The sequence below is a fragment of the Nematostella vectensis genome, chromosome 14, assembly GCF_932526225.1.
Source record: "Nematostella vectensis chromosome 14, jaNemVect1.1, whole genome shotgun sequence".
NCBI classification, from domain to species: Eukaryota; Metazoa; Cnidaria; class Anthozoa; order Actiniaria; family Edwardsiidae; genus Nematostella; species Nematostella vectensis.
In genome coordinates, this window is record NC_064047.1 from 10,672,007 (window position 1) to 10,697,307 (window position 25,301).

A 25,301-nucleotide genomic window follows, 5' to 3' on the forward strand; every position below is an offset into this window, starting at 1 on the left:
AGGGTACACTTACATTCGATATGTGGAAAAACATCCGAGCTAAACTATTTTCCCTGGCCGCTAGCCGTATTTTAAAACGAGAACGCTTTACTCGTCCCCTTTCAGAACAGCCGAGCTACGAACAAGCAAGCAATGCCTGGGCTACCTGTGGTTTTGATTGTTTGGTTTGATTGACTACGCGCAAGCCCCAAACGAAGAAAGATTCTGGGAGGTCGCGCAACAACGAATTTGGCTTGGCTATAAATAATGACCCTTCCCTAAGACATGCAGCGATGCACAACCAAGTCAGATGGGAACAGTTCGCTATTATGTTGATAATTCTCACCAATTGAAGGAACAATTGGGCTATATCAAACAATCAACAGCACAGGTGGAAACAAAATGGCAACACTGAACGAGGTACGGAAGATTGAGCAAATACAGCAATACTATTACAGACTAGAATATAATTAGGTTTTCTAGATGGCATTTTGATAGAAAGTATGGTATCATTCAATAGACAGGCGGCGATGGGAAGAATTCGCAGCGCGTAAAACAGCTTAGAATGCCAATAGATTGCGGGATTTAGCAGCAGCAGAAGTAAGAAAGATAGAAACTACTGGTTTACTATGATATCAAAATATTTATTTAAACAAGATTTGTTCGCTCATACAAACTCTATAACAATCGCCGTGAGCCTTGGCTACATGTGGAAACATCCGCGTTTCTACAAGGATTTTAAAGCTCCGATTATAATATTTGCAGTTGGATATTCAAAGACAAACACAGGCTATTACATGATTGACACCTTTTCTACTGTTTTTGCAAGGTCGTTATTTCACATAATAGGAAGAATTTATGTATTATTTGAAGCGGTTCCCATGCTTTTGAGCCTGACATACAATAAGCACTCCTACGTTCGTTGGCGCATAAGAGCACTGTCATTATACTTAGACTACATTATAAAACGCAATATCCTGTGTCTGTATAGGTTTTTTTAGATTAAAATGTAACAACAAATCAACGCTTAATGTAATAAAACACTTAACGCTTAATGTAACAAATCTTCGACGCTTAATGTAATAACACTTGACGCTTAATGTAATAACCATAAATTTAACTAAGGACGAAAATATTCATATCTCCGGATAGAAACATAGTCGGACAACCACACTTGGAGAATGTCATGTAGATGTCAAGGGGGTGCATAAACAGTCAACTGAGGTGTGACGTCATCGCTTAATGTGATACCCATGAATTTGGATATAGAATTTGGATAGATTTCGAAAGAACAATTCGCAAGACAAACCAAACTTATTAGGGTATAAGTCGTCTAAGCGTCAAGGGGGTGTAACGGGGAGAGTCATTTAGCGCTGCGTCATCAACGACGTCATCACAAATACGAATATCAATATCTTAGGCTACGGGAGTTGTGGCACGACAAAATATAGACCAAGTTGTCTTGAGGTCGAGGGGGAGTAGGGCTGTCCCAAAGATGCTCGGCAACTTTCGAGCAACTTTTAGGATTTGCGGCAACTTTTCCTTTTCCGGGCATCTTTTTAAAATGAGAGCAAGTATGCTGTTTTTTCCGGTTTTTAGGGATATAACCACCTCAAATGTGCTTTTTTTTTTTCTTGTTCTTGGTATCGAACTATTTGCGTTTTTTTAGCTTCTTACCTCATTCATAAATCTGGTAATCATTTATTGAGAACTTTAGAAGCACACTAGCATACACACATTGGCACCAGTCGGGCCAAGACGGGACGCTAGCACAGTCTATTACCCGTGCAGTTCGGTATCCATGGACAGCTGTTTCGTCCTTATTAGGACTCGTCAGCATGCACACCACAGAAAGCAACAATTTCTCGAGAAATAAAACACCCAGACAACCTTGCCGGGAAGAAGACTGTCCGTGGAACGTCAGGGCCTGAAGTGCCGACTTGGCAGAGAGTTAAGGAATTCCAAAATGAACATTTGGTTGCTCAATCTGGAAAACTTAGGTGCGAAGCCTGTAAAGAGACGTTATCAAAGAAAAGGAGCTCCCTGAAAAAGCATGTTACTTCGCAAAAGCATCTAAGGGCTAAAGCTACTCTTGAGAAGGACAAAGCGAAGGATCAGAACATTAAGAAACTTTTGTCAAAACATACATTCAATGTTCCACTCTTCCAGAGGAAATGCGCCTCTATCGCTACGAGCTGCTAGAGATAATGCTCAAAGCTAGAATTCTTCTTGCAAAAGTTGATGTTCTTAGACCTTTCCCTGAAAAGTATGGCCATCAATTTGTAGAACTCATCTCGTTATGAGTGTCTTTACTTCTTTTATTCTCTTCAATAAACATACAACGCGTACAACATGGCGGATCATACAGACCACGAGGGTAACGATTACCCAGAATGCAACATTAGGTTACGTCATTATAAACATAACTCAACACGATTGACCACTCGATTCCATCTGTCAGAGTTCATCCCTTTAATATCAGAGAAAGAGAAGATGCTGATAAAGACTGAAATCTTGGCCTCAAATGGGTTCTCTGTTATCTTTGATGGGAGTACAAAACTTGGTGAGGCCTTAGCTTATTAAGATATGTTGATCAGCAATAGTCCAGCAGCGACTTGTCAAGATTGAAGTCTCAGCTCACAGCCTCAATGCAGAACAGCTGGCTCAGCGACTGATTCAATGCTAAGCAGTTGAATATGGCATTTTACCTAATCATCTTCTGGGGGCAATAAGGGATGGTGCTGCTGTAAATGAAGCTGCCTCGCGTCAGGTTGGGTTTTACTTTCCAAATGTTTTTAATATGAAGTGCTTTTCACATACCATTGATAATGCTGGGAAACATTTTGAGTTTACAGTGCTAGCGACATTTTCTAGATACTGGAACACAATGTTTTTCCACAGCCCTGCAGCCAGACTAGCTTGGAAGACAGGAACAGTGACTTCTATGAAGCTGAGATCAGAGACAAGATGGTGGAGTAATTATGAAGTGCTTGATTTGGTTACCCAGTACTATGGAGATGTGGAGCCCTTCTTGAGAGAGAATGATCACCTCAAACCCATGTGCAGAGCCAAGCTGCTGGTGGTGTTCGATGATCCTGAGGCTACACATGACCTAGAAATTGAGTTGGCTGCTTTGGCTGATGCAGGCAAGTATTTCGTTTCTGCAACCTATTATCTATAAGGAGATGGGTATTTTCTTGTTATGAGCGCCTGTCTACAGTAGCCCATGCTATTGCCATTGAGGTACACTGTTGTATTATGTATGATGTCGTACAATACATACCGGAATGTTGAGGCCAAAGCAAAGCAGCATGCAAATGATGATCCTGGTATCTACAACGAGCTGGTTGCAAAGGCAAAGGCCTGCATTGCTTCAGGTTTTCAATATTTTCAAAGGAAATTTAGTGTAGAATTCCGTTCTACCGTGCATGCCTTCAAGGCAGCATGCTTGTTTTGCCCTGTGAAGGTACAGGAGCTGCACCCAAATGCAGCATCTGTGGAGGAGCTACAGGAGTTTGGATTTTTCTCCAATGATGAGGTTGCTTCTCTGGTTAAAGAGTTACCAAGCTCTTGGCCGCTGCAGATGGAGTAGTTTGCACCACAGAGGAAGAGAAAGTATCTTGGTGGGCAGATCATGTGGATACTCTTCCTAACTGGTCAGCGGCTACGAAAAAGATCTTACTTATCCAACCAAGCTCGGCAGCAGCAGAGAGAGTATTCAGTCTCCTACAAAATGCTTTTAGCCGACAGAAGAAAAGTGCACTAGAAGAGACACTTTAAGTGTCTGTGATGCTCAGATATAATAATAACAAGGGAGTGTTGCCTCGCTAGCCTGCATGTGCTTTGGCTATCAGCCATGTTGTTATAAAAGTCACAACTCTTTTTTTAAGTTGCACTGTGAACCAAGTCGTTTCGTTTTCTCATTATGCCTCTTTTTTTGCATCATAATTTATATACATAATACATTGCATATTACATATTTACATTAAATTTCCAATCAATGTTTTTTAATGTTGAAAATAATTGTTAAGCAGCATTCTCTCAGCAACTTTGAAAAATGTAGTAAATTTGTTGGCAAATTTTTGCACTTGGGACAATTTTTCGATAATTCTTATTCCATTTTTTGTGCATCTTTTTGGCAGATTTGTGGTAACTTTTGCAATTTTTGGAGCAACTTTTGGCAACTTTTTGGTATTTTTGGAGTATCTTTTTAATAAATTTGGAGCATCTTTGGGACAGCCTTAAGGGGGGGTCCACAAAAGGAACACGTGACATTACGTCATTAATGACGTTATCGTAACTAGGAAAAGTCATAACCTGAGCTACGAGAGTTGTGACACGACCAAACTTAGGACAAGTTGTCTTGAGGTCAAGGGGCGTAAACAAATGAAACACGTGACATTACGTCATTAATGACGTCATCATAACTAGGAAAAAAATCATATCTTTAGCTACGAGAGTTGTGACACGACCAAACTTAGGACAAGTTGTCTTGAGGTCAAGGGACATCCAACCAAAAGGACACGTGACATGACGTCATTGATTACGTCATCATAACTAGGAAAAATCATATCTTGAGCTACGAGAGTTGTGACACGACCAAACTTAGGACAAGTTGTCTTGAGGTCAAAATCTGTCGTCTCTTAGGGCCCTTTAGAATATCTATTTACTGGCAAACTTCCTGTTAAACCTTGTAATATTCCCTCTTAAATTGAGAATGAATAACGTGATTGAGGTGTCTTAGAAGGCCTTTTCTTTTGATCATCCCTAAAACTAACGCTAGACAGACGGGGTATTACATTTTAAGAGCACTTTGGAGTTTTGAAATGTTGATCTGAGTGACTACACCCGTACAGGCACACGCAGTTGATCGTTGATTGACAAGTTTTCAACCACACCAGCTATACACACGGAGTTGATCGTTGATTGACAAGTTTTCAACCACACCAGCTATACACACGGAGTTGATCGTTGATTGACAAGTTATCCACCACACCAGCTATATACACGGAGTTCATCGTTGATTGACAAGTTTTCAACCACACCAGCTATACACACGGAGTTGATCGTTGATTGACAAGTTTTCACCACAGCTATACACACGGAGTTGATCGTTGATTGACAAGTTTTCACCACAGCTATACACACGGAGTTGATCGTTGATTGACAAGTTTTCAACCACACCAGCTATACACACGGAGTTGATCGTTGATTGACAAGTTTTCAACCACACCAGCTAAACACACGGAGTTGATCGTTGATTGACAAGTTTTCAACCACACCAGCTATACACACGGAGTTGATCGTTGATTGACAAGTTATCCACCACACCAGCTATACACACAGAGTTGATCGTTGATTGACAAGTTTTCAACCACACCAGCTATACACACGGAGTTCATCGTTGATTGACAAGTTTTCAACCACACCAGCTATACACACGGAGTTGATCGTTGATTGACAAGTTTTTCACCACACCAGCTATACACACGGAGTTGATCGTTGATTGACAAGTTTTCAACCACACCAGCTATACACACGGAGTTGATCGTTGATTGACAAGTTTTCAGCCACACCAGCTATACACACGGAGTTGATCGTTGATTGACAAGTTTTCCACCACACCAGCTATACACACGGAGTTGATCGTTGATTGACAAGTTTTCAACCACACCAACTATACACACGGAGTTGATCGTTGATTGACAAGTTTTCAACCACACCAGCTATACACACGGAGTTGATCGTTGATTGACAAGTTTTCAACCACACCAGCTATACACACGGAGTTGATCGTTGATTGACAAGTTTTCAACCACACCAGCTATACACACGGAATTGATCGTTGATTGACAATTTTCAACCACACCAGCTATACACACGGAGTTCATCGTTGATTGACAAGTTTTCAACCACACCAGCTATACACACGGAGTTGATCGTTGATTGACAAGTTTTCAACCACACCAGCTATACACACGGAGTTGATCGTTGATTGACAAGTTTTCAACCACACCAGCTATACACACGGAGTTGATCGTTGATTGACAAGTTTTCAACCACACCAGCTATACACACGAAGTTGATCGTTGATTGACAAGTTTTTTTCAACCACACCAGCTATACACACGGAGTTGATCGTTGATTGACAAGTTTTTAACCACACCAGCTATACACACGGAGTTGATCGTTGATTGACAAGTTTTCAACCACACCAGCTATGCACACGGAGTTGATCGTTGATTGACAAGTTTTCAACCACACCAGCTAAACACACGGAGTTGATCGTTGATTGACAAGTTTTCAACCACACCAGCTATACACACGGAGTTGATCGTTGATTGACAAGTTATCCACCACACCAGCTATACACACGGAGTTGATCGTTGATTGACAAGTTTTCAACCACACCAGCTATACACACGGAGTTGATCGTTGATTGACAAGTTTTCAACCACACCAGCTATACACACGGAGTTGATCGTTGATTGACAAGTTTTTCACCACACCAGCTATACACACGGAGTTGATCGTTGATTGACAAGTTTTCAACCACACCAGCTATACACACGGAGTTGATCGTTGATTGACAAGTTTTCAACCACACCAGCTATACACACGGAGTTGATCGTTGATTGACAAGTTATCCACCACACCAGCTATATACACGGAGTTCATCGTTGATTGACAAGTTTTCAACCACACCAGCTATACACACGGAGTTGATCGTTGATTGACAAGTTTTCACCACAGCTATACACACGGAGTTGATCGTTGATTGACAAGTTTTCACCACAGCTATACACACGGAGTTGATCGTTGATTGACAAGTTTTCAACCACACCAGCTATACACACGGAGTTGATCGTTGATTGACAAGTTTTCAACCACACCAGCTAAACACACGGAGTTGATCGTTGATTGACAAGTTTTCAACCACACCAGCTATACACACGGAGTTGATCGTTGATTGACAAGTTATCCACCACACCAGCTATACACACAGAGTTGATCGTTGATTGACAAGTTTTCAACCACACCAGCTATACACACGGAGTTCATCGTTGATTGACAAGTTTTCAACCACACCAGCTATACACACGGAGTTGATCGTTGATTGACAAGTTTTTCACCACACCAGCTATACACACGGAGTTGATCGTTGATTGACAAGTTTTCAACCACACCAGCTATACACACGGAGTTGATCGTTGATTGACAAGTTTTCAACCACACCAGCTATACACACGGAGTTGATCGTTGATTGACAAGTTTTCAACCACACCAGCTATACACACGAAGTTGATCGTTGATTGACAAGTTTTTTTCAACCACACCAGCTATACACACGGAGTTGATCGTTGATTGACAAGTTTTTAACCACACCAGCTATACACACGGAGTTGATCGTTGATTGACAAGTTTTCAACCACACCAGCTATGCACACGGAGTTGATCGTTGATTGACAAGTTTTCAACCACACCAGCTAAACACACGGAGTTGATCGTTGATTGACAAGTTTTCAACCACACCAGCTATACACACGGAGTTGATCGTTGATTGACAAGTTATCCACCACACCAGCTATACACACGGAGTTGATCGTTGATTGACAAGTTTTCAACCACACCAGCTATACACACGGAGTTGATCGTTGATTGACAAGTTTTCAACCACACCAGCTATACACACGGAGTTGATCGTTGATTGACAAGTTTTTCACCACACCAGCTATACACACGGAGTTGATCGTTGATTGACAAGTTTTCAACCACACCAGCTATACACACGGAGTTGATCGTTGATTGACAAGTTTTCAACCACACCAGCTATACACACGGAGTTGATCGTTGATTGACAAGTTATCCACCACACCAGCTATATACACGGAGTTCATCGTTGATTGACAAGTTTTCAACCACACCAGCTATACACACGGAGTTGATCGTTGATTGACAAGTTTTCACCACAGCTATACACACGGAGTTGATCGTTGATTGACAAGTTTTCACCACAGCTATACACACGGAGTTGATCGTTGATTGACAAGTTTTCAACCACACCAGCTATACACACGGAGTTGATCGTTGATTGACAAGTTTTCAACCACACCAGCTAAACACACGGAGTTGATCGTTGATTGACAAGTTTTCAACCACACCAGCTATACACACGGAGTTGATCGTTGATTGACAAGTTATCCACCACACCAGCTATACACACAGAGTTGATCGTTGATTGACAAGTTTTCAACCACACCAGCTATACACACGGAGTTGATCGTTGATTGACAAGTTTTCAACCACACCAGCTATACACACGGAGTTGATCGTTGATTGACAAGTTTTTCACCACACCAGCTATACACACGGAGTTGATCGTTGATTGACAAGTTTTCAACCACACCAGCTATACACACGGAGTTGATCGTTGATTGACAAGTTTTCAGCCACACCAGCTATACACACGGAGTTGATCGTTGATTGACAAGTTTTCCACCACACCAGCTATACACACGGAGTTGATCGTTGATTGACAAGTTTTCAACCACACCAACTATACACACGGAGTTGATCGCTGATTGACAAGTTTTCAACCACACCAGCTATACACACGGAGTTGATCGTTGATTGACAAGTTTTCAACCACACCAGCTATACACACGGAGTTGATCGTTGATTGACAAGTTTTCAACCACACCAGCTATACACACGGAATTGATCGTTGATTGACAATTTTCAACCACACCAGCTATACACACGGAGTTCATCGTTGATTGACAAGTTTTCAACCACACCAGCTATACACACGGAGTTGATCGTTGATTGACAAGTTTTCAACCACACCAGCTATACACACGGAGTTGATCGTTGATTGACAAGTTTTCAACCACACCAGCTATACACACGGAGTTGATCGTTGATTGACAAGTTTTCAACCACACCAGCTATACACACGGAGTTGATCGTTGATTGACAAGTTTTCAACCACACCAGCTATACACACGAAGTTGATCGTTGATTGACAAGTTTTTTTCAACCACACCAGCTATACACACGGAGTTGATCGTTGATTGACAAGTTTTTAACCACACCAGCTATACACACGGAGTTGATCGTTGATTGACAAGTTTTCAACCACACCAGCTATGCACACGGAGTTGATCGTTGATTGACAAGTTTTCAACCACACCAGCTAAACACACGGAGTTGATCGTTGATTGACAAGTTTTCAACCACACCAGCTATACACACGGAGTTGATCGTTGATTGACAAGTTATCCACCACACCAGCTATACACACGGAGTTGATCGTTGATTGACAAGTTTTCAACCACACCAGCTATACACACGGATTTGATCGTTGATTGACAAGTTTTCAACCACACCAGCTATACACACGGAGTTGATCGTTGATTGACAAGTTTTTCACCACACCAGCTATACACACGGAGTTGATCGTTGATTGACAAGTTTTCAACCACACCAGCTATACACACGGAGTTGATCGTTGATTGACAAGTTTTCTGCCACACCAGCTATACACACGGAGTTGATCGTTGATTGACAAGTTTTCCACCACACCAGCTATACACACGGAGTTGATCGTTGATTGACAAGTTTTCAACCACACCAACTATACACACGGAGTTGATCGTTGATTGACAAGTTTTCAACCACACCAGCTATACACACGGAGTTGATCGTTGATTGACAAGTTATCCACCACACCAGCTATACACACGGAGTTGATCGTTGATTGACAAGTTTTCAACCACACCAGCTATACACACGGAGTTGATCGTTGATTGACAAGTTTTCAACCACACCAGCTATACACACGGAGTTGATCGTTGATTGACAAGTTTTTCACCACACCAGCTATACACACGGAGTTGATCGTTGATTGACAAGTTTTCAACCACACCAGCTATACACACGGAGTTGATCGTTGATTGACAAGTTTTCAGCCACACCAGCTATACACACGGAGTTGATCGTTGATTGACAAGTTTTCCACCACACCAGCTATACACACGGAGTTGATCGTTGATTGACAAGTTTTCAACCACACCAACTATACACACGGAGTTGATCGTTGATTGACAAGTTTTCAACCACACCAGCTATACACACGGAGTTGATCGTTGATTGACAAGTTTTCAACCACACCAGCTATACACACGGAGTTGATCGTTGATTGACAAGTTTTTAACCACACCAGCTATACACACGGAGTTGATCGTTGATTGACAAGTTTTCAACCACACCAGCTATACACACGGAGTTCATCGTTGATTGACAAGTTTTCAACCACACCAGCTATACACACGGAGTTGATCGTTGATTGACAATTTTCAACCACACCAGCTATACACACGGAGTTGATCGTTGATTGACAAGTTTTCAACCACACCAGCTATACACACGGAGTTGATCGTTGATTGACAAGTTTTCAACCACACCAGCTATACACACGGAGTTGATCGTTGATTGACAAGTTTTCAACCACACCAGCTATACACACGAAGTTGATCGTTGATTGACAAGTTTTTTTCAACCACACCAGCTATACACACGGAGTTGATCGTTGATTGACAAGTTTTTAACCACACCAGCTATACACACGGAGTTGATCGTTGATTGACAAGTTTTCAACCACACCAGCTATACACACGGAGTTGATCGTTGATTGACAAGTTTTCAACCACACCAGCTAAACACACGGAGTTGATCGTTGATTGACAAGTTTTCAACCACACCAGCTATACACACGAAGTTGATCGTTGATTGACAAGTTATCCACCACACCAGCTATACACACGGAGTTGATCGTTGATTGACAAGTTTTCAACCACACCAGCTATACACACGGAGTTGATCGTTGATTGACAAGTTTTCAACCACACCAGCTATACACACGGAGTTGATCGTTGATTGACAAGTTTTCAACCACACCAGCTATACACACGGAGTTGATCGTTGATTGACAAGTTTTCAACCACACCAGCTATACACACGGAGTTGATCGTTGATTGACAAGTTTTCAGCCACACCAGCTATACACACGGAGTTGATCGTTGATTGACAAGTTTTCCACCACACCAGCTATACACACGGAGTTGATCGTTGATTGACAAGTTTTCAACCACACCAACTATACACACGGAGTTGATCGTTGATTGACAAGTTTTCAACCACACCAGCTATACACACGGAGTTGATCGTTGATTGACAAGTTTTCAACCACACCAGCCATACACACGGAGTTCATCGTTGATTGACAAGTTTTCAACCACACCAGCTATACACACGGAGTTGATCGTTGATTGACAAGTTTTCAACCACACCAGCTATACACACTGAGTTCATCGTTGATTGACAAGTTTTCAACCACACCAGCTATACACACGGAGTTGATCGTTGATTGACAAGTTTTCAACCACACCAGCTATACACACGGAGTTGATCGTTGATTGACAAGTTTTCAACCACACCAGCTATACACACGGAGTTGATCGTTGATTGACAAGTTTTCAACCACACCAGCTATACACACGGAGTTGATCGTTGATTGACAAGTTTTCAACCACACCAGCTATACACACGAAGTTGATCGTTGATTAACAAGTTTTTTTCAACCACACCAGCTATACACACGGAGTTGATCGTTGATTGACAAGTTTTTAACCACACCAGCTATACACACGGAGTTGATCGTTGATTGACAAGTTTTCAACCACACCAGCTATACACTGTCTTGCAGAAATCTTAGATTATTAGCTGTCTTCTCGCACTAGAATCGTGCCATTTAGTAAAGCAGTGCCAGATACAAACTTTGAAAGCTTCGTATTCGATCGATCATGAAAATCTATTTTGTTATTTGTCCGAGTAAAGCCCTATTATGAAGATCGGACTTTTCAGCGAGCAAATATTCGCCTTTCGGTATAAAAATTTAAGACCTTACATGTAGAAGTCGCACCTTGGCTTGGAAAAGTAGTCAAAAGTATTTTGTGTATTTCAATACTGCGGCCTTTTCCGTATCTGGTAATTTGACTGGCACAGGGACTAAACTTTGAAACCAGTGGTTGGCCCTATCACAAGGATAATAAGCTCCGGAAGCTAGCGAAAACTTACGGAAGCTACCTAATATATAGATTTAGGCACTGCCTCAAAGCGGAGCCAGCATGACTTTTTTCTGCATAAACTTGTGTAGAACCCCCCTTCCCTGCACTTTTATTATGCATCATGTTCCTCCACCCAAAAAAAGGCACCATATGTAAAACATATAAAGATTGCATGTTCTATAAATACTGCAATTATTATTAAAAGGTGTCCTCCCAATCCTCCTAGGGAATACCTAGAACAAAATATGTTTTTCGTTCTAGGTAAATAAAGTATTTATTGACATTACTAAGGATATCATTAACTAAACTATACTTGAAAGACAACTGACACAGCAAAATTAGCAAAATAAATTTATGCTTTGATTAACAGGGAAGGCTTTCAGGTGTGAAGGGAGGTCATATTTATTTTAAAATGAGGATCAATTAAAGTTCCTCACAAAAAAACTGGGTGCTATTTTATTCTCTTCAAACAATAAACAAATACATATCATATTCCTATACATTAATAAGTTTTCAGCAAATCACACTATCATAGTGGATTTGAGGTAAAAGTACTCATTCCCTGCCTGTACTGTCCCGAATTCATTTTACTTTTTTAAATAACTTTACTTAACTTGCAAAGATAGGGCTTTATCATTTTCTTTCTCTTGTGTAAGTTTTAAAGTGAGCAATTCAAATATTGTGCTATTGTGCTTTTAAATGTAAATTTGCTAAGGGTGGATTAAAAACACTCGAACATATTTGAAAAAATTCTGAGTGCGTTGAACACCTTGTTTGTAGGATCCTGCTCTTTACTGAGATTTATTTATTTATTGTACCAACCAAATGGATCCAGGCCTTATTCAATAATTTAAATTATGCAGTACATCAATATTAACAAACACAATTCCTGGTGTGAATATGGCTGTCAAAGTTGTCAAGAGTCTAATGGTAATTTCTTATGTCCCATCATAGAAGTTTCATTATGAATATTTTTTTAATCAAAACAATACTCCGACAAATTTTCCCTTGTGCAGAATATTTCATGGATGTTACAGCATTCCAAAGATTCGAAATTTTAGATGTTTAGATGCCATACTGTAATTTTTATGTATTAATTTAGTGACGATTTTCTCCTTCATTAGACCGAATATTAAAAAAAAAAATGTCGGGAAATTAAAATCCAAAAATATATCTCCTTTCAGTCATTACACATTGGTGAACCCACCCTTTACCATATAGTTGTTGGTGGCCTACTCCAAAATGAATGCAATGAAGAAAAAACAAAGTGATTTTGGAAGCAAATCCTAAAAAAACATCTAAGGCATCACTGACAGTGCTAAAATGCTAACTTCTAATTTCAAACCAAACCCTTTCATTGATCTATGTTTGGGGAAGAGAGGAAGCAAAGAATATCAATTGACTAAAAAATAGTCGACGCGAGAGGAGATGTAATGGGAATTGACTCAACTTGAAAGGTTTGTTGAAAAAAATATAACAGTTATGAAAATAATTTGATTGAGCATTCTTGACATTTCCCCTTTCCCATTACCTTAACCCTTTCACCACCACAGGCCTCTAAAGAGGCCATGTCTATGCTATCCAAGCTATGTGAATAAAATTCTATAATTGAAAAAGAACAAGGTTGTTGCTAGTGTTATAAAGTTTAAGTATCTTGCCCTAAAAAACCCTTTCCCTTAATAAAAGTTCCATTAATGTACATTTGTAAAGCTACATTCTGACAAGCTTTGTCCTTGCGAAGAACAAGTAATGGATGAAACAGGATTTCAAAGATAGAATATAGTGTCAGACACAATTTTAGATAAGATGCAATACTGAAGTTTTAATGTACCATTTTAAGTGGAGATTTTCCATCCCCATGGGAATTAATATCTACAAATATACATCCAGTAATGCATTATATTTTGGTGTTTTTGGAAACCCTGGATCCAACCATTCCAATGAAATAAATCTAAATCTCTAAAAATGTTATGGGAAAGAGACTTGGAAAGGGAATCCTGAAAAGAAGATATAAGTGAAAGTACTAAATGAAAATTTCTAATTTAAAAATCAAATCTGTTCATTAATTTATTTTTGGTGTTGAGGGGAAAAAGCAAAGAGCATCAATTTCATAAAAATAGTCAACAGGGAAAAGGAAGAAATATTACTCTTCTTTAAATGTTTAAAAGGAAATATAATACAATAATGTGATAATTATATTCAGTACTTTCCTAAAACATCCCCTTTCCAATTATCTTTAGGTTGATAGAAAACTGTTTTCTTTACAGTTATTATTTAAAAAGCAAAAGTTTGTTTTTAGTTTACTGTAATATAAGTATCTTGTTCTAAAAAATCACATAGTAATGCCCTAGTCATTTGAGCCACCTCCCTTATGGTCCTGGGGAAGTCAGGGGTTAATGTGGGTTTTTAGATTACTTTTAAACCAGAATATATCGAGAGGGGTGATGGTATTGACTGTTTTTGACTCTTAACTTGGTAACAGGCTTTTATAAAAGTCTAATCCCCCACCCTTTCCTGGGACCATGTGTGTGAGGGTATCAAATGACTAGTGAATAAGAACTCCCTACTGTTATCTTTCAAGACATGATTTTCAATTCTCATGTCTTCTAGTCTTTAGCATTCATCTTGGCCCTCAGGTAGTCCCTGGTTCATAAAAGAGTGAAATTTCTTTCAAAACAATCTTTCCATCAATACATTTATAATCTGACTAATTTCCACAACTATTTGAAAAAAAAAGTAAACACATAAGATGTAAGATGCAGACAATAACAACAATACATATTGGCAATAGGGGTTGAATTTTGTTTTGTTTTTATCCTCGGTAAGGAAAATTTCTTTTGTAAGTTGAAAAGCTGCTGTATCTTTTAAGGATATGTATCTTCTTCGGACTAAGAACACAGGATATAAAGACAAGAACGGTCTTCTTTAGCAGTATTTGACAAATGCAACACGATATTGGTTAGCCTTTATGAAAAATTTTAACAGAATCAAGAAAAAAAGATAGAACAAAAAATGTCACAACAAAAAGTGGTTTTGCTCAAATAATTTGATTACTAAGTTAAGTACTCGCATTCTCAAAGCAAACAAAAAGGACAAAAAAAAGCCCAATAACTGTCATATCCTCAATAGACAATACAAATCGTCGTCCGAAGCTCACCTTGCATTGTTTTTGTCGCTTTCTTGTGGTTGTGTTCGCTTTTTAATATGAACTGTTACTTACTTAAATTTACTAGCTAAAACCAGACATATCCTTACATAAATCTTGGCGTGAATGAATGTTAGTAGATCTCCTCTAGTTGACTTTATTCTTAAGTCACAAAATTTGAGGCAAAAAGAAATAATCAACGCATGACAAGAACTTTTCCCTTGCTCCGTGCTTGTATTCAGCCGCCATTACGGGGCCGAGTGAGGCCTGGGAGTTGCGCGGCTGACTGACTGGCTGGCTGGCGATTGACACCACAGGGTACCCGCGCAATGACCACAAAACCAAATTGCATAGTTATACCATATTTCTATACCTATGGAGCTCCGCGCGCGGCCTATGGCCGCAATGGCTCCGCTATAAAACACTTGTCGACTACTGTGAACACGAGTTTGAAATGCACGCAAGTCTGCACGCGTTCTAGTGTGGTTGTCCTACGATGTTTGTCTCCCGAGATATAAGTATTTTCGTTTTAATGACGTCATTGATGACGTCACACCTCACATGACTATTTATGCACCCCCCTTGACACCTACATGACATTTTCCAAGTGTGGTTGTCCGGCGATGTTTCTATCACGATATATGAGTATTTTCGTTTTAATGACGTCATCGATGACGTCACACCTCACATGACTGTTTATGCACCCCCTTGACACCTTTATGACATTCTCCAATTGTGGTTGTCCGACGATGTCCGACTCTGCTTAGTTAAATTTATGGTTATTACATTAAGCGTCGAGTGTTCTTACACTCGACGTTAAGTCCGTTATTACATTAAGCGTTGAAAATTTGTTACATTAAGCGTTAACAGTTTTATTACATTAAGCGTTGATTTGTTGTTACATTAAGCGTTAGTGTTACATTTAGCGGCGATTTTTGTTACATTAAGCGTTAGTGTTACATTAAGCGGCAGTTGTTACATTAAGCGGCGATTTTTGTTACATTAAGCGTTAGTGTTACATTAAGCGGCAGTTGTTACATTAAGCGGCAGTTGTTACATTAAGCGGCGATTTTTGTTACATTAAGCGGCAGTTGTTACATTAAGCGGCAGTTGATTCATTAAGCGGCAGTTGATTCATTAAGCGGCAGTTGTTACATTAAGCGGCAGTTGTTACATTAAGCGGCAGTTGTTACATTAAGCGGCAGTTGTTACATTAAGCGGCAGTTGTTACATTAAGCGGCGATTTTTGTTACATTAAGCGTTAGTGTTACATTAAGTGGCAGTTGTTACATTAAGTGGCAGTTGTTACATTAAGCAGTGATACAGGGGGGAGCTTTCCCTTTAATAGCGAAACCTCGTGTTAAATCTCTTCTTACTCTTTCTTCTCATTTTAACGATTGGGCTCGGGGTTGGTACTAAGGATGGACAGAGAAAAAGGGGACCGTCCCCTCCCCTCCCCCATACGTGTATTTTGACTTTCCCTGATTGTATGTTTGTACAACAGATCACTAGGGATTACACATGGGACAAAACCTCCCAAATATGGATCGAGCAATTCTCGCTTATCACAAACTTAGTGCTACCTGTGGAGTTTGTCTATGGGGACTGGTTCTGGTGGCAAGGGAACCACAAGGCCAAGCGAGCTGTCGCGGAATGCCTTGCAAGTGCACACCCCCTGGACATGGAGACAGGCAGCCAATCGGAGGGGTTTTGCATCCCTCGGTTCTTTATTTCTAAAAGTGATGCTCCGAATGCTTTTTTAGTTCCGCTAGACGAAAGAGAGTATTGGGAGCCTGATCGGGATTGCATGCAAGAGGTAATCATCATCATCACCATCACCATCATCAACATCAACAACCATCATTATCCCTACCACCATCACTATCGCTATCACCATTATTAGCGACCTTAAGCAAGGACGACGGCGACGGCTAGGACAACGCGATCGAAAAAAATGTGTTCGCGCTCAGCGATCAATCATAATTTAATTACAATGGAATAAACAAAACATATAGTCAGAGACAAAAAATAATAAACAAAGGATATTATTTCTACAGTAGCAAACGTGGTTAGAGGAGTTTACACTGCAAACGTCCGCGTCCTCAATTGAGAGTGAAAGTTGGAGTTTTCACGTCGTGATCATGACATCAGCATCATCATCAGGCAAAAGATCCTTCACCGTCATCATCATCGTGATGTTAAACATCATCTGTTGCACGCAGCAATACCTAGTTAGCTAAAGAATGTTGTTATGCTGTGTTATCAATTTCAGTAATGCTTTTCAACAAATCTATTTTAGGTACCGCAAGAGACAAACTCGATATTCACCATAGAACATTTAGACGACCCTCTGTATGTCAAACTACGACTGATTGGTCAATGGAAAGCAGATCATCCACAATACGGCAACACCAAGTACCTACACCAGGCTTTTAATCTTCCCCTTGTTGGAGAAAATGATCCTTTTTATAAAATGATAACGTCAATTGGGTGGAGTTCTAGTATTCATGGCCCGGTTAGTAAGATGGATTACGGTGGGTTTCCATGTGGTAGGGAAGAGGATAGAACGAGCGTTTTCAAATATCCGACTGCTTGGCCAGAACCCGCCATGGAATGGATGGTGCGATCACGCGAATTCAGCTGGCCATCCGCTGACCTAATCCAGGATATTGTGGACTCGGGCTGCCATCTTGCTCCCGTGGGGAGGGGTAAGCGCAAAGGTGAACTGTTAACGCTCTTTCAATACAACACGAGTCCAGACCGAGCGAAGAATCCAGAACCGTCAAGCAGCAACGAAATGGATCAATTCGAATGGAGAGTCTCCTTTTCGATCGCCGAAAACAAACTTGGACAAAGTTTGAATCACGTCCAAAGACACACCATAATTTTGCTGAAAATACTAAAGAAGGTTTATTTCCCAGAAGTGGTTTCCTCGTAATTCCTGAAAAACCTGCTTTTCTGGGAGTACGAGAAAAGAGACGAGTCATTTTGGAGAGGGGCGACGTCTGGTCAGTGCCTACTGCGCATGCTCGATTGTCTTCAGGAATGTCTAGAGAAAGGCCATCTGCCGCATTACGTCATCCCCGAGAGTACTCTCCTGGCGGGCGAGGATCCGCGCATGCTTGTACAAGCAGCAGCCGCTGTGCCTGACGTCAGGATGGACATCTTGAGGAGAACCACAAGTGTTCTTATGCGTCTGCATACGATAACTTATTTGAACCACTTGTTTCTCCAAGGCATTGCCCTTGAGCCAGTTCTTGCAAAGATTCAAGACCCTTCACTGGGAAACACTGAAATTCTTGAAATGATGTCTTCTACACTCAAGATGTTCATACCTCGGTACATGAGAACCTTGCATAAGAATGCAACCGCTGAAGACTCAGGAATTGAAGCCATCAAAATACAGAAGAAGGTTAACGATTTGGCCTATAAATCCCTGCTTTCCAGGAAACTTGCACTATTGTGGTTTCTTGGAAATCGCAGAAACCAGGGTAGTAAACAAGACTTTGTTTTGTTTGTAAGAGAAGAGGTTGGTATCAAAGAGGACGACGATCTGATGTCATTCGCGTGTGAGCTCTTTGATTTGGCAACTGGAGGAGAAAACCCGAACTTTAACCTCGCTCAAACAAAAGCTCTGAAGGAAATTAAAAGTCTTCAATTTGCTACACAGATGAAAAATTTCAAAGCTTCAAGTTCTCGGGAAGTCTTAGGAATAATAGGAAAACTTAACAGGAGTGAAATCGAACAGGAATTGAGGGATGAACTAAAAGGTAAAGACGATGTTCAAGAAATCAAGAAAGTAGTACAGGAGAAACTGCGCTTTCTGATAGAGAAGAAAAATTCGGAACAAGGATCCAAAATGTGACGTTTCTTGATTTGTCAAAGTGACTAAAGATGCAAGGTGGTGATAAATAGGTTGTAATCTTGATGGTAGGGTGGTGATGATGATTGCTTTATCGGCAATGTATTTCTATCACAATCAAATAGAAATCCCTTCAAAATTCGAAATTCACCATTTCCTTTCATATTTGATTGCACACATCCATATATCTTAAAAAGTGAACTGATAATTTGGTAAAATACATTGCCATCGAAGAGAGAATGGCTGACAAAAGTGTAAGGAACCAGCTTGAATCAAGACAAATGCATGTGCTTTCTATTTGATTTAATTCAAGAATACAGCAAGAAGGACACAACTAACACAGACACACTGAAGGCTAAGCTTGTTCTACTTATACGCCAATCAGACAGCAATCCATGTGGTATAAAACCCAACAGAACAGATGTAAACGTAAAAACATTTCAAGAGGGGACGGGGGGAATTTGGTATGCTTAGCAAAATTAACCAATCAGCCAAAAGAGTATGAGTGGGGTAATCACCGAGTTGGTCCTCTTCCTAGCATATTTACAAAAAAGTCATGAAGTCCATCTAGCTCTAAACAGCATTGATGATTGAGCAACTTTGGAAACTAAACTATGCATGCGCAGCATCTACGTGACTACAACAGATGTCTGTAAGATTTCTGTATATAAAGTAATGATAAAGTCGATGTCTAAACCAAGGGGTGAGTGTAGTAAGTGATTTCAGAAAGATGCTCAGATAAACTTTTCCAGACCAATTTCCAAATAACTAAGTGTTCCGCCACGTTATTAAAATACAACACACCCCAGATTGTGGCGAAGAAAAGATAATCGAAACACAGGTCTACAGACGACATATGACGTTCCACAAACTAGATTTAAGAAATCAACTATATATGTTGATATATAAACTTTGTTGATATATAAACAAAGTCTGCTCTATAGACTAGATTTAAGAAATCAACTATATATGTTGATATATAAACTTTGTTGATATATAAACAAAGTCTGCTCTATAGACTAGATTTAAGAAATCAACTATATATGTTGATATATAAACTTTGTTGATATATAAACAAAGTCTGCTCTATAGACTAGATTTAAGAAATCAACTATATATGTTGATATATAAACTTTGTTGATATATAAACAAAGTCTGCTCTATAGACTAGATTTAAGAAATCAACTATATATGTTGATATATAAACTTTGTTGATATATAAACAAAGTCTGCTCTATAGACTAGATTTAAGAAATCAACTATATATGTTGATATATAAACTTTGTTGATATATAAACAAAGTCTGCTCTATAGACTAGATTTAAGAAATCAACTATATATGTTGATATATAAACTTTGTTGATATATAAACAAAGTCTGCTCTATAGACTAGATTTAAGAAATCAACTATATATGTTGATATATAAACTTTGTTAATATATAAACAAAGTCTGCTCTATAGACTAGATTTAAGAAATCAACTATATCAATTATAAACAAAGTCTGCCCTGAAGAAGATTTTGGTGTATTGTATTCATCCTTCTGGTTCACGAACACGACTATTTGGGTTTTATTATTTATCCTCAAAAAGATATAGAAAACTTAAGGTCTGCCATTTCTAAAGATAAAAATATGAAGCTTTATACGACAATTATCCCTAACCCAAACCCTAACATTCAGTTAGCCTGACTTGTAACAAATGATATGTTTACCTCTGGATTTCCGGATGCTAACCTTAACTATATAAATAAAACGTTGTCGTTTTGAGGGACTGGTACCGAGGAATCTTATCATTATTTTTTTCAGATACTTTATCCATTGACCAAGGATGGTCACAGTCACTGTTTTTCTCTTCTGATTATAAGTCATAATGTTTACAAAGCATCTGCTGTACGGCAACCTTTAAAATGATAAGAATCATGCAAGTTTTCCAAATAAGGAATATATTAGTTTCCTTATATGGAAGTGACCGCGTTTGTCAAAAACGACAACTTTTGGCTAAATTTTCTTTACATGGGTCATGAACCGTTACCAGGCGCGTACCCAGGACTTGCTTGAGTTGGAGGGTGTGCACTTTCAATGTTATCACATGGAAAAAATTAGTATTTCACGACCTTTCAATAAAATCAACTCATTTTTGTAGTTTCAAAAAACTTATATCTAACATTGCGAGCAAGGATAGTCTAGTCTAGTCGGACTTTATCATGAGTTTTATCATGTTGAAGTTTTGAGGAAAACGGCTGAAATGTATCAGATAGAGTGCATTTGACGTCTGACTTTGAATTTTCAACTGTCTTCTGTCGTCAACGTTCGCGTTGCCGTCGTGCCATCAGCCAACAGACACGATACCGTCAGGCAAACGTCATTTACGTCACGGTCATGAAATTTTCACGCAACAGTCACGGCACCAGCACGCAACGGTCACTGTATCATCACCCAACGGTCACGGTATCATCACGCAACGGTCACGGTATAATCATGCAACGCACGGTCACGTTATCATCACCTAACGGTCACGGCATCATCACGCAACGGTCACGGCGTCATCTCGCAACAGTCACGGCTTCATCACGCAACGGTCGCGGTATCATCACGCAACGGTCACGGTATCATCACGCAACGGTCACGGCATCATCATCAACGGTCACGGCATCACGCCCCGTCCAGACAGAGTCGCGCCAAGAAGTCTAAGAAAGATCTCTATCATTTTCCAAAAGATTACTTTTTTTGACATCTAATATATATCTGCTCCAAACCAATAGCTTGTCGTTGATTCGTTTGAGGACGTACACCGGAAATTTGTGTTTGTGTTATCATAAAATCCAAAGTTGTCTTGGCTGGGCACGCTACCAGAAGCGGGCGTGAAAGTGCATCCAGTTGCTGTGCCGTCATGGTGGAATATCTGGCCATCGAACTGGTAGAACGAAGCTGTGCACGCGCTACAGTTATGACCCATGACGTTGATGTACTCAACTTTGCCGCACTTGCTTTTACCATCAAATGTAAACAAATTCAATTCGCTTATCCTCGCCTTCAAGTAATCCCTGTTGTCCAAGGCCATTGTCGCAAAGTTACAAGTGACTCTCCAGCGAACAGACGCCCCTTGAAGCGACTCCATTCTTTGTCTCGAAAGTCTGTACGCTTGCCAGTTGGGGTTATCTTCTGCAAGCGGGTCATCCTTTGGGAAGTAAGATGTAGTGAACTCTTGCTTGGCGCGGTTTGCGTAGCTGAAAGATAGCACCAGTGCCCAGGCTTTCCCGGCCTCTGATGTGAAGTCGCAGTAGGCTGGGTACCAGTTGTGATGTGTATCTTGGACGTAGTAGAGCCCGTTAAGTTTCGCGCCGTATTTGAAGTGGTCACTGCAGTGCTTGAATAGTATCTGGAAAGATATGTTCATAAATATATATTAGTACGATTCATTCATTCATTCTAAGAATTTTTACAGTTTGGTGCGCTTCATAAAGAAGTTTATTATCATCATCATCACCATCACCCTATCACCATCACCATCACCCTATCACCATCATTATCATTATCATCATCATCATTGAAATAAGTGCGCAATAAAGCGTTTTTTCGCCACGCTGGTTGGCTAGTAAGGGCTGTCAGTCACGATGACTTCGATCGCTATTGGTTTTCTACCTGCTGTCAAGGTGGCAACGTTGACGCATGTCACACTGTGGGACTTTCCTTGAGTCAATTTTAAAAATTCATGACAACTGAAATTTACGGCTAGCACCAAGAAGTAAAAATAGACACAGATAGGGCTGCACCCGTAACTCTAGGGAGCGCCAAGAAAAAAGATCTTCCAATGAAAATAAACCCTTCCTAACAAAGAAACTTTCTGGCTGATTTGTGAGTACTATATAAACTGCCTTTTGTTGTTGTTATTTGGCTGATAAAAGCCGAAGCGCGCGCGAGTTTTGCCTCCCTAAAAGTCACGTGATTTCTTAGTGTGCAAGTCTGCTATTAATTATGAAATAACTTTTTATAACTAGAAAGACTACTACTACCCGGCTAGCTGAGCTTTCTTCCTGTTTTTTTTCTATCAGTTAGGTTATCCTGTCGCGTTAATTCTCGTTTGTTGACCAGAGATGCGATACGGATAATTCAACTGATAGAAACAGGAAAAGTTTTGCTAGAAGTGTAGTGCTAGAACAGACAAAAGCTATGCGAAAACTAGGTCTGTGTAGGCGTGGTGGAAACAGGGAATTAAATTAAATTAAAACGAGGGTGATGTGTGATATTTTGCGACACGGTAAAAAAAAAAATGACCCCACCAAATGTGGATTATTGGGACATACGACAAAGATACTCGACAAAAAATACATGCATGATTCACTTTCTAACATTCTTCTCCCAAATCATAATGTTCAACCAATTTCTTTTCTGATTAAAATGTTTAAGTAACGCTGATCAATTTACCGAGTTTTTTCGTCGAAAAATCCGTCGAATAATCGTCGAATAATCTCACTTTATAATTACGGGTCAAATATCCTACTGCGCGGTAGTAAGCGCTTATTAAATTAATTTCCTTCTCTCTTTGAGCAGTCCGAAAGTGAGAAAAATCCGAGCAACGCCAAATTAGCTAGTGGCCTTTTCTGCTGAAATAATCTGAGTGTGATATTGTGGCTTGCTCTATTTATCATTATAGCTTCTTTCATTGTGGGCAAACTGCTATAATGTCATTGATTGGCATTAAATCACAGACTCAGCTATCTAAACAGAACGTGTATTAGTCGTATGCAAAATTTTTACAGCGGTGAGGGTTTGAAACACTTATCGCGGAACCAAATTTACTTTCTATCCAACCTTTCTATCCAGCCACCTGCGACGCCGAAAACCATCATAATTCCCTCATATTTTTTCGTTTTATTTATTTCTATTTCTATAAGTTTCTTCTGTTATCATTTTTCATGAAGCGTGATTCTTCTTTCGAGGCCGTTTCCCGTTTCCGTTTGTGTTTTCATCAGAGGCAAAGTTTAAACGTCGAGTCCACTGTTGACTTGTTGAGACTGAACTGAAGAGAACTGAGGCAGGTGCACTTGGTAAAATGACATTTTCTGTGTGTTTCACACAAAACAACCAAAAGTAATGCAAAAAAAAAAAAAAAAAAATCCAAGAAAAAATAAACATTCTTTTCGGATTTTAAAATGCTATGAGCTTAATTTTTGAAAGTTTTTAAACTTAAAAGTTGCATTGAGAGACTAGCCCGATTAGGTTAATAAATTATTCAAGTTCAGTAGTCAATCCGTTTTAACGGAAAGTGAAAACGTGAAGACTTAAAATATTGGGAAATATTCTTATTATATTCCTATTATGTGCTTCTACCTTTTGCTCCAGTATTTCTGTAAACACTGCTCCTAAGGCGGACTTCATTTCCTTCAGATTCTCGCTGTCTGTTCCCGACACTCCGTTACTGTTCAACTCACAAATGCCTGCAGTGTTGATGTAATTGTACGATTTGCAGCGCGGAAAGAGCTTTAGGCATTCTTGAGCGCATGAGATGAGGCTCTTGGACGACACGGTCTTGATAGCAAAGCCCTCGAGTCTCTTGTCCGGGTAGGCGCTCGAGGGAATGTTGACACGGTAAACTTGATGCAGGCCTTGCTCTGCTCCTTGCAATGTTGTTATTGTAGGCCAAAGCAGCGTAAAAATGAATATGAGTCTAAACTCGAAACCTCGCATTTTGTCCGCTTCTTCTTGTCTGACAAGGCTATCTGGGCACTGTTAATAATAGTCGCATCGTTTGCAGTAATTAGCGCGTTATATCGCTACATTTTGCACCGCCCACCAATGAGTGTGTAAAATCTGCATTTGTGAATATTAACATGTTTAAAAATCCTACTTCATAATTGTGACATACTTCCACTTGTGTGCACTTGCTGTCGTGAAATATCGTAATCATGTTTGTTTGTTAGTGGATTAACTAGATACCGTAGTTGTTGTGAAATGTAATCAATTTTGTAATCGGAGATCGGATGTCAGTGCCTGGCACGTAGCAGGCAGAACTGTGAATCGAAGTGATTGTGATATTGTGATTGTGAGAAGTTGATGAAGATCGAGTAAAAACCTAAAAAACAGTCCCCAAGATTGTTGAGTCGGCGAAGGGGAAAAGGTGAGGGTTCCCCCGACACTTGCGTGACATACTCCCACTTTCGTGACATACTTTTCACTTGCGTGAAAT

The 25,301-nt window shown here is 39.9% G+C and overlaps 2 protein-coding genes across 2 annotated transcripts; one reads left to right on the forward strand and one right to left on the reverse strand.

Annotated features, from left to right (window-relative positions):
- The first annotated feature begins 210 nt into the window (after nucleotides 1-210).
- On the forward strand, nucleotides 211-20,632 carry LOC5503171. Its single transcript, XM_032371443.2, has 3 exons — nucleotides 211-399; nucleotides 16,757-17,068; nucleotides 17,552-20,632. The coding sequence occupies exons 1-3, from the start codon at nucleotides 382-384 to the stop codon at nucleotides 18,188-18,190; spliced, it is 969 nt and encodes a 322-aa protein (XP_032227334.2). The 5' UTR covers nucleotides 211-381; the 3' UTR covers nucleotides 18,191-20,632.
- On the reverse strand, nucleotides 19,403-25,237 carry LOC116610711. Its single transcript, XM_032371444.2, has 2 exons — nucleotides 24,446-25,237; nucleotides 19,403-22,493 (listed from the first exon to the last, which is right to left on the reverse strand). The coding sequence occupies exons 1-2, from the start codon at nucleotides 24,800-24,802 to the stop codon at nucleotides 21,849-21,851; spliced, it is 1,002 nt and encodes a 333-aa protein (XP_032227335.2). The 5' UTR covers nucleotides 24,803-25,237; the 3' UTR covers nucleotides 19,403-21,848.
- Between the last annotated feature and the right edge of the window lie 64 nt (nucleotides 25,238-25,301).

Coding starts and splice junctions, on each gene's coding strand:
- LOC116610711 (XM_032371444.2), bottom strand. CDS start 24,802: ATGCGAGGTTTCGAGTTTAGACTCATATTCATTTTTACGCTGCTTTGG. Junction 22,494..24,445: donor CAGAAATACTGGAGCAAAAG/GTAGAAGCACAT, acceptor ATATCTTTCCAG/ATACTATTCAAGCACTGCAG.
- LOC5503171 (XM_032371443.2), top strand. Junction 17,069..17,551: donor ATCGGGATTGCATGCAAGAG/GTAATCATCATC, acceptor AATCTATTTTAG/GTACCGCAAGAGACAAACTC.